At 42.4% G+C, this 9,888-nt stretch overlaps 1 protein-coding gene across 2 annotated transcripts; it reads left to right on the plus strand.

Annotated features, from left to right (window-relative positions):
• Positions 1 to 621: 621 nt before the first annotated feature.
• LOC310781090 (CASP8 and FADD-like apoptosis regulator) lies at positions 622 to 9,333 on the plus strand. Of its 2 annotated transcripts, none has more exons than XM_083641630.1 (10): positions 622 to 748; positions 1,034 to 1,361; positions 1,459 to 1,564; positions 2,091 to 2,226; positions 2,662 to 2,747; positions 3,319 to 3,388; positions 5,023 to 5,063; positions 5,178 to 5,256; positions 5,820 to 6,396; positions 6,548 to 9,333. In XM_083641630.1, the coding sequence occupies exons 2-10, from the start codon at positions 1,069 to 1,071 to the stop codon at positions 6,675 to 6,677; spliced, it is 1,518 nt and encodes a 505-aa protein (XP_083497756.1). In that variant the 5' UTR covers positions 622 to 748; positions 1,034 to 1,068; the 3' UTR covers positions 6,678 to 9,333. The 2 variants fall into 2 exon arrangements, with proteins under 2 accessions (XP_083497756.1, XP_083497757.1); XM_083641631.1 differs by having other exon boundaries at positions 2,662 to 2,735.
• Positions 9,334 to 9,888: the final 555 nt, after the last annotated feature.

Genomic DNA, 9,888 nt, shown 5'->3' on the forward strand with positions numbered 1-9,888 from the left:
GCTGAGATGATGTTTCCTGTTTCCTACGTTTGTTTATGAGCATGCATGTTCTTTAATGATTGATTTAAGATTGTAATGTCTCATGATTGTAATATTGTCTAAATGAATGCTACTTAAATACTTAGCACAGGTGTAAGGCCTTAGTGAGATCTATCTAGTTTGAAGGCTGATTTTAATGTAAATCCAAACAGGGGCCTTGAACTATTGGGTCAGATAACCAAATTAGTTTAGTTTGCTACAACCAAACTTGTCTGTCTGATAAATAGGCTACATTCTCTTCATCAGCTACCAAAAACTGGACTACTTTCGTTGTATAGGATCAATTTTATTTCATACAAAAAGCGAAAGTTATTTCATACCAAGTCTCAGCAGCACTAGGTATTTGAAGGCACAGCACAGAACTCAAGAGGCGTGGCCTCCCTTGAAACAATTAATTTGTTTCGCTTTCACTGTAGGCTACTACGAAGCATGGGGCAAAATACTTTTATTATAGACTTAAACATTGTAACAATTTGGATATTTCGCATCTAAAGGAGTGCGGTCAGTCAGCACTGCAGTGACTCTGTGTGTGTGCATCTGGACCACTTGTGGGGCGGTAGAATGCAAAGCAACTTCCCCGAAGTAGCATCACAAGTTTCTATTCCTATGTGCGTAGGCGACGATGATCAATACGCAGATTACGCACTCTTCAAAAATTCATATTTAGCCCAAATGCAGCGCCCGTCTCCGCTGACTTCGAAGCAATAAGGTAGGCTATTTCAACAGACATAAAAACAAATACTAGCCTATAGCCTACTGAGATCATCATGTTTAACTTTCCAGATAATAATGCGGCTCAAATACGGAAATAAGCTCACGCGTAATAATGCTTCACAACCAACTGAACTTTGTATGTTTACATTATATCGTTGTGTACCGCGCTACTAGCCCTGATAGGCTCATTGCCATCATTGGGCGATTTAATTGTTTGCCCTTCAACCGATTTAATTGTTTGCCTTTCAACCGTTTAACCTTTGTTTCCCTGCACTTCCAGCGACCAGGTACAACGTCCATACCACTCTGAACTCCATGGCAAACGCGCACCACCAGCTTCAGATGATAAATGAGATAGCTGGCTGTCTGAGCTCCGGGGAGTGCAGGAGGCTGTCCTACCTGTGTGGCAGCGGGGACACGGACAGCAGCGCGGCCGGTGTGAGACAGATGCTTCAAGCTCAGCTGATGAGGCGTCAGATGGACGAGCTGTTTCTGCTCGAACTCATGTTTGCGTTGGGACGTTTTGACATCCTGAGGAAGGTCATGGGAAGCAGCAGGGACGAGGTGGAGAGGACTCTAGGGCAGAGACATGTTCTGTCAAAGTACAGGTGAGGGAGATGATAGTTAAGAAGACAGAAATATGTGATCCATGAGAGTTATGTGGTTGTTTTGAATAATTGTAGCCTGTGTTTTTCCTTGTCACAGAGTTCTGATGGCTGATGTGAGCGAGGATATGGCCAATGAAGATTTGAAAAATGTGAAATTCTTGTTAAGCGGTACATTACGCCGAGACAAGATGGACGAAGCTAAGGTGAAAGAATAAAGTTTGATTTCACTGTGACAGCTTGAGAAACCAAAACGTTGTGGGGATCAGTGATTCCCACCACAAGGTTTTGGTTTCGTCACATGATTAAAGTCGTTGCTGTGTGGGTGGGGGGATATTTGGGGCTCCCCAGGGCTCCCCACGGAGGGGGGGTGGGGCTCCCCACGGCCACAGGGGTGCTCCGAACAGTTTCAGGGGCAGCTCAGTGAATGCAAGTGAAAAAATATGACATTACTTATTAAAGTTAGTTTGGTATCACACACATAAATATGTGTGATTTTGTCCATGAATCCAGGAATTGAGCCAAACTACGATATACAACTAGTCTAAGAGGAAGGAGGCCCACAGTCTCAGACTTTAAAAACCCTGTACTAGGCTATTTGTAATCTATGTCACTTCTAACTAAATTGTGGGAACACCCAGTTCCCCTTATTTCTGCCTGCGTAGGCCTACTCCAGAACGTTTGAACTTCCATTCTGAACAATGTGTTCTTCTTCTTGTTCTCTTCTCATAGAATTTCCTCGATGTGGTTGTTGAACTGGAGAAGTTGGATAAAGTTTCACCTGAAAGGATGGACTTTGTAGAGCAATGCTTGAGAAACATTGGTAGGATTGACCTAGCCAAAAAGGTTCATGTCTACCAGAGGACAGGTGAGAGTGTATTTTACTTTTTGCCTACTACTTATTTAATACTGAATGGTTGACATTTTTAGACGGCTTATTGCTACCAAATAAGTAAATGCCCCTTGACAAAATATGAATTGAAAGTGATGGTAGCTAGGGGCCAACAAGAAACTGTTAAGTTACAAACATGTTTTTCACTTTATGTAGATGGGGAAGTGGAGAGGGGAAGTTATATACTTTAGAGCTATTCATACAGGTGTACACAAACTCAAAAAGCGAACCTGAAAGTACAGTAAAGGTAGCCTGGGTAAACCCAGCCTCCACGTGACCTCTATCTACAGTATGTGCTATCATAGATAGAGGTCACATGGAGGCTGGGTTTACCCAGGCTACAGTAAAGGTATGGTGAATATTTTACACACTGTAAATAACTGTATTTCTCTCAATGTGCATCTTTCATAGGTGGAGCAGCTCAACAACAGACACTTGTACATCATCAAGTCATTCCGCAGCAACAGCAAAGGCCCAGAGCTCCTGTGAGTAAGATGGTTTGTAAAACAACAAAGTGAACATTCATGTCAGTCCTGCTCTGCTTCTTCTTTTTCCTTTTCCTGTCCATAGAGACACTGCGTAACGCGTCATCATTCAGAAGCCACGCCCAAAACGGGGGAAAACACAAACCCCCCCTCCAATCCTGGCGTGCTCCTATGTGCATGGTTGCGTGTTGCACAAAAATATCGTATATACGGAAGTTGAACACTCCAACTTACTTCCTTGACAGCTAGATCCACATTTTTCTTCTCGCCAATTCTCAATGGCTTCCTTGTTTTGCTCAGGAGTACGAAAAAACTTTAACTGGCGATTTTTTTTACATTTGTTGTCTGCGCAGCCCCACCACACAACAGCTTTTAGCTACGTTTAATTCAAGGAAAATGACGCTGGTGTGTGGAAATGAACGGAGCTTTTCCCCCGTGATGGGCGTGGCCTATTTCATGCAGTGTCTATAGCAAACTGCAACAGGAAGTGAGCTGGGGTTCAATTTAGAATGTTTTTGTTGTCAAGTTAAAACCGTCTATAGCTCTTCATAACACTAATTTCTCAAACATGTCTGCTCTTCAGTTTTCATCTCCCACCTCAAACTGTTCCTATCCTCTACACCAGCCAAGACAAGCACAGCCCCAGCAAACTGGTAAGTTATTGAACATTTGTGTCCCTAAAAGATTGTGTCCCCCTTTATTAGATAGTTACAAGTTGAGAGAGGCAGCCAGGAAAGACTGGTGATGACATGTGACAAAGGTTGTGGGCGGGATCTGAACCCAGGACAGGACTTCACATTGACATGTTATGCACCTTAGTCCTCTGATTCACCAGCATGCCTCCAAAGTATCAGATAACTCAGTATCAAATAACATCACACAGGGCTTCACCTAGCTCAGGGGTTTTCACAGTGGGAGGCGGGCCTTCCAGTCCCTAGGGGGCCTCCAAGCGGTTTCAGGGGAGGTTCAGTGAATGGAAGTGAAAAATATGACATTCGTTATTGCATCAAAAGGTTATCACATAGAATAGCCTGTGTGATAGTTCAGAGATACAGTATTGTGGAATTTTAACATTTCCCCCACTTTTCAGAAGTCAGAAGCAAATAAATGCCTTCAGACAGACTTTTCTTGATGTATTTGGTGAACTCTGAAGTATGTCACACAACCACATGCTATGCTGGCACAATTGTTGAGTGTCTATGGGATCAAATAACTAATCATTGAAAACTCCTGACCTAGGGGCACTTTACACGAGGACGGTTTCCTGTGGAAACGGGGAATTATTTTATCGTTAGTGCCTCCCTTTTAGACGGCGACGGCCAAAACGACACATTTTGGAACCACCCTCCAGAGTGGAATTGTTAAAGACGCTTCCCGCTGAGCGGGGCTGAGGGCTCCATGTAATCGCTTTGGAACGGCACATTTCAGAAAACTCTGACGTGCCTGCACACGCGACACAAGCGATTACGCCATAGCCGTGCGCGAGTTGGCAACCAAATAAAACGTCAGTATGAATGAAGTTTGGCAACATTCAGAATTAAGCTACACTGCGGCCAACTTCAGTTACATGTTCAGAACGTTACTGCTGCGAGGAGCCGATGGCTGTACCCGGTCGGCATTTAACGTTAGTTACAAAAGCACATCGACAGTGTTTTCTCACTGCCAGTAGCCTAACTACAGTAGGGTTTGACAGATCACAGTCAGCGCTCCCGGTCATCGCTGCTCGTTAAAGATTTCCAATAGGCGTTATTCTGATAAACTGGTCACATATATGTTACATTCTCACCCGACAAATATTAAAACTTTAAAACAGTTTGGGTTTTTTTTTTTGCTTGAAAAAAAGCTTTTTGGCAAGTCTAAATGACTGCTGAAGGCGGACTCTACTTCCGTGTTTAAAAACCGGAAAGACGATTACGAAATTACGTCATGCAGAAGCGTCCTTGTATGGGCAAAGAATAAGGTGATCACACTGCCACCTAGTGACCTGGCATGTACATTACGGCGTTTTAAAAATTCAACAGCGCTCATGTAAACAGGGAGAAGGTGTGAAGGAAAAGGTGTGAAGGAAACGCTATTGTGTCGTTTCTTCCAGAAATTGTCCTCGTGTAAAGGGCCCCTAAAAACAGCCTGAAAGTCTCAACACAATGGGAACAGTCATTTTTCATCTCTTCACTCTACCAATTTACATGTAGATACAGTTACTAGTATGAGTCTAGCAAAAACTCTGCCTGAAACTGTTAAAAAACACTGTACATTTCAGCTTGGTATCTTTTCTATGAATCCCCAGAGAACGTCCCTGTGTCTGTAAGAAGAAAGCAGAACTGCCAGGTAAGGTTTGCACTTCCTACATTGGTTTATAACTTTGCTCCATGCTGTCTTTTTCTCAGCATGGCCATGTGTAATCTGTATGGTGCCATCATGAAACTGTTCCCTCTGTTGCAGAGTCCACTGGATCGCTACAAACTCAACGCTGATCCCAGAGGAGTTTGTGTGATCATAGACTGCGTTGGCAGTGATGGAGGTGAGACACAACATGCTTTGTGTCAGACTGGATTAGGGCTGGGCGATATTAAATATTATATCGATATCGTGATATGAAACTAGAGATCGTCTTAGATTTTGGATATCGTAAGATGGCATACTGTCAGTTACAGTAAAGTGGTGTAATTTTCTGAACTTACCAGACTGTTGTAGCTGTTCTATTATTTGCCTTTACCCACTTAGTCATTATATCCACATTACTGATGATTATTTATCAAAAATCTCATTGAGTAAATATTTTGTGAAAGCACCAATAGTAAGTCGTTTCATTTTGATCACAGTCTCGTGAGATCTCACATGTGCTTATGACTAACAACATTAGGCCCACTTTATAGAAAATACAGAGATATATTGAGATATATATTGTGTATCGCCATTCAGCCTAAAAATACTGAGATCATGATTTTTGTTCCATATCGTCCAGTCTGCATGCTGTTTTTGAATGATAGAGCTTTTTAGTCAGCACTCACCAGTTGTCTGCATCTATTCATGTTTATAACAAACCTATATTTAATATTATTACATCTTTACTTACTCTGTCAGACATGTTGGAAGACATGTTCAAGAGCCTCCATTTCACGGTGGTCCTCCACAAGTGGCTGGGTGTGGGCGACACCCTCTCCGCCCTCCGGGGGGTTTTTAGACAGCGAGAGAACCAGGAAGCCAGTGCCTTCGTCTGTTGCCTCATTAGCCGGGGGACAGCAAGCGATCTCCTGGCTACAGACGCGCACGGTGATGGCCTGCGCCTGGAGGCAGTGAGGCAGCTCTTCACTGCTGAGGCCTGCCCCATGCTGGCAGGCAAGCCCAAGCTCTTCTTCATCCAGAGGTACAGCGTCCCCAAGCTGCAGACGTCTGCAGCCGTGGCTTACAGGGATGAAGATCTGGAGACGGATGGTCGCGACGGGCTGTCCACCAGGGAGTATGTCCCCACCAGGGAGTGTGTCCCCACCAGGGAGTGTGTCCCCACCAGGGAGTATGTCCCCACCAGGGAGTATGTCCCCACCGACGCAGACGTGTTCTGGAGTCACTGCTGGACGGATGAGCGTCAACTGCAGCAAGGTGATCATCGCTCTGTATACCTGCAGGCCCTGACAGATGCCCTACACACAGGCCAAAGGAGGTAGAGAAAAACACACCCTCACATGAATATTTGTATTTATTTTGTGAGCTAAATACAGCTTCTGTAGAGCACTGACTGTAAGAAGCTGGAGTTTGATGTGCTATTCAGGTGCAGGACTACACAAAACTGTTATCTTTTTGTGTTCTGACAGGAAAGAGCATCTTGTTGATATTCATACAGAGGTGAATGGGAGGATCTACGATCACAACAAGAGGAATCCTGGAGCAAGATACCACATTGATCTGAAGCATACTCTCAGAAAGAATCTGTACTTCCAATAGAGACACTGCATAACGCGTCATCATTCAGAAGCCACGCCCAAGACGGGGGAAAACAGAAACCCCCCCTCCAATCCTGGCGTTCCCCTATGTCGCGTACATGGTTGCGTGTCGCACAAAAATATCGTATATACGGAAGGTGAACACTCCAACTTACTTCCTTGACAGCTAGATCCACAAAAGAGGCGTGGTTTTTAACAACTAGCCAATCACAATGCAATATGGACCGCTCCAGCTCAGAACCGTAGCTTTTACAGCGCCAGACACGCCTATTTCCTCATTCATCAAAGCCATCTACTACTATGTCAGAATCAAAATCCGCATTGGATATTATTAGTCTGTTCCCGAATGACTGTCTAAAGTTACCACTTTTATTCACATCAGTCATTTATTTGAAGAGCGGTTTCTGCCTCCACGTATCCTACAGCAGCTGAATTCACCCTCTCAATAAACTGCGAGTGGAAGTAATGTGTAATGTCTCAGTCCAAAATCCGTATGTATAGACCATTTAGGCTCAACGAATAATAATGATGTCATGATGTGTTTAGTCGCACTGATTGAATAATTCCTATAGGCTATCAATAAAAAAAAGAATGATAATAAAATTAAAAAAGCCTTCTGAACTGAATCGACACGGTACGTGCGGGCATAGATTTAATTTATAAAAAATAGCCTATTTTGTGGTCACATATATTGTCAGCAGAGTCGCATATCTCCATATTTCATATAATGATGCTGGAAATATGAAGTTCAATCACATCATACAGGCCAAAAGCAACACAGTTGCAGCTGCAAAATGCAGGAGTAGCCTAGATATGAATCATCTTAATATCCCATATTAAATTGCTTAGATGTAGTAGGCTATTCCAGCATGTAGGCTATGACCATTTCAATTCCAACCCAACGTCAGTCTCAGCTCCCTTGCGCACACGGCACCGTGCGCTTTGGAGACGTTTATGTAACCTTTTTATGCCGGTTTAGTGATATTTCTCCACTCACTATTCAGCTGCAATCGATCAGCGGGGTCAAACAACGTATCTAGGCTACTTGAGAGCACAAAAATGAATATATAAAAACATATTCCAAAGTGGTAAGTAGGGCTTAATTAAAATAGCCAACAAGTGCAAGGCTTTAGTCCTTGATTAATTCAACATTACAATTCCTGCTCCTTCCTAGATGGGAAACTCCTCCAGAAAGGGGTTGGCCATTTTTCCAAACTGCTGATTCGATTGGTTCGTGGGCGGTGTATTTAAGGTCTAATCTTATCCTTGCAACTTAACCTGCTGCGGACCAGGTTAAGTGTGAAGCATAAGTTGCTATGGAAATATATGTCGGTAAGAAGTTAACTTGCTTTGTAGTACGGCTAAACCAGGTTTAAACCCAAACTTATCAGGATCAACCTAAATCTTGCTTTGTAGTACAGGTCTCTGATGCTCTCAGTCAGATAAGCAGTGTCGTTTAAACCAGGGAAAGATTGTATTACTGTGTGTAGTGTGCCCTCTACTGGTCTTATCAACTAACACCAACCTTCTCCAGAAAAGAAAGGCTCCTTTTCTACAGCTTTTTTTTAAACTTGTATTTATTTCATATAATTTTGAGAGATTCTCACTAAAACATTGTAACCTGACATAATCTGACATTATATAGAAAGTATTGCTTTGTTAGTAGAGAATTCTATCATTTGTATTATTTAACTTTTTCCAAGAATGAATGTGAAGTGCCTCTTTCTTGCCACACGCAGTGCAGCTAATATACCAGACTCAGAGCTACTGGCAGTATCTGACATTTATTGAAGTATATTTTCAGTTTTATTTCTAATGTTTTCACTATAAATATGTATATAATTCATTAATGACTAATAAGACAAACACTAATTGTTTTTCCCCCCATTCCTCTGTGTGTGTGTGTGTGTGTGTGTGTGTGTGTGTGTGTGTGTGTGTGTGTGTGTGTGTGTGTGTGTGTGTGTGTGTGTGTCTGTCTGTCTGTCTGTCTGTCTGTCTGTCTGTCTGTCTGTCCTTTTCCTATCTTATCTTAAAATGTGTTTTGTAGGCTACAATAGGGAGGATTTCTATTTGACAGGCATCTTTATGACAGTTGGATTTTCCACTGTGGCAGACTACTAACTGCCATTATGATGTTACAAATGATGAAATATGACCCTGTCAGAGTTGCCTTATGCCATCATGACATCCTTAGCCGTTTATTAATGAACACGCTGTTATATTATGTAAGCACAATGACTTAAATATAATGATTACTATTAAACAGCCTGTGGTGTCTAATTATACTACTATCATGTCACCATATAGGTGCCTATAGGACAGACCTGGGCAAAAGGCGGCCCGCGTGCCCCCTGTGTGGCCCGCGCTGGAATTGCAAAAAAAAAAAAAAAAAAAAAAAAAACTTTACAGTGCACCTGAATGCAACATGCAAGGTACCCGCTGAATAAGTGTCCAAATGTTCATGTCATTCTGGCCAATACTCCACTTCTGTTATAACATTTCAGTCTGGTATGGAATATCTTTCAATAATCTTTATGACTAAAAGGCTAAAAGTAATCTAATGTGTAAGAAATTACTGTTCTACATTGAAGTAAAAATGGAAATAATTAACTTGTTGGTTTTGGATTTATTTAGCTTCAAGAGTGCAATTTTGTTCGTGTGACCCTCAACACAGGCTTTGAGAATCCCGGGCCACTTACTGATACTTATGCTTAAATTAACACACTCATATTCTGGTTTATTTAAAGAAAAACATTTTGGCTAGTGGAAATTCTAATTGGCTGGTAACTTTAAAATATAGCAGCCATATTGGCAGGTGGTCAAAAAAGTTAATGATATAGGAGTGAGTGAGAAAAGGATCAAATATTGGTGTTTAAGACTGAATAATGACATCACAACTGTTAATTTAAAATGAGGTATTCCTCTAAACCTGACTTCAAATGCCCCCAAAAAATTTGCGCCGGCGCCGTTCGGCCCCCAACACTCAGCAAAATCTGGCGCTCTGGTAGCGAGGACATTTTTTTGTGGTCCTCTCTATCATCAAAGTTCCTCGGTTACGGCATGACAATATTTGTTCGGCCCCCAGCAACAATCTGGGTTTCTCATGTGGCCCCCCATGAAAAATAATTGCCCACCCCTGCTATAGGAGGTCTAAATCATGTGTTGACACTTCTGAGATGTGTATAGCAGAGATGGGCACAGTGAGTTTGAGT

This window comes from Poromitra crassiceps, assembly GCF_964638095.1.
Source record: "Poromitra crassiceps genome assembly, chromosome: 8".
In the NCBI taxonomy this organism is placed as follows: Eukaryota; Metazoa; Chordata; class Actinopteri; order Beryciformes; family Melamphaidae; genus Poromitra; species Poromitra crassiceps.

Coding starts and splice junctions, on each gene's coding strand:
- LOC310781090 (XM_083641630.1), top strand. CDS start 1,069: ATGGCAAACGCGCACCACCAGCTTCAGATGATAAATGAGATAGCTGGC. Junction 1,565..2,090: donor ACAAGATGGACGAAGCTAAG/GTGAAAGAATAA, acceptor CTCTTCTCATAG/AATTTCCTCGATGTGGTTGT. Junction 5,257..5,819: donor CTGCGTTGGCAGTGATGGAG/GTGAGACACAAC, acceptor TTACTCTGTCAG/ACATGTTGGAAGACATGTTC.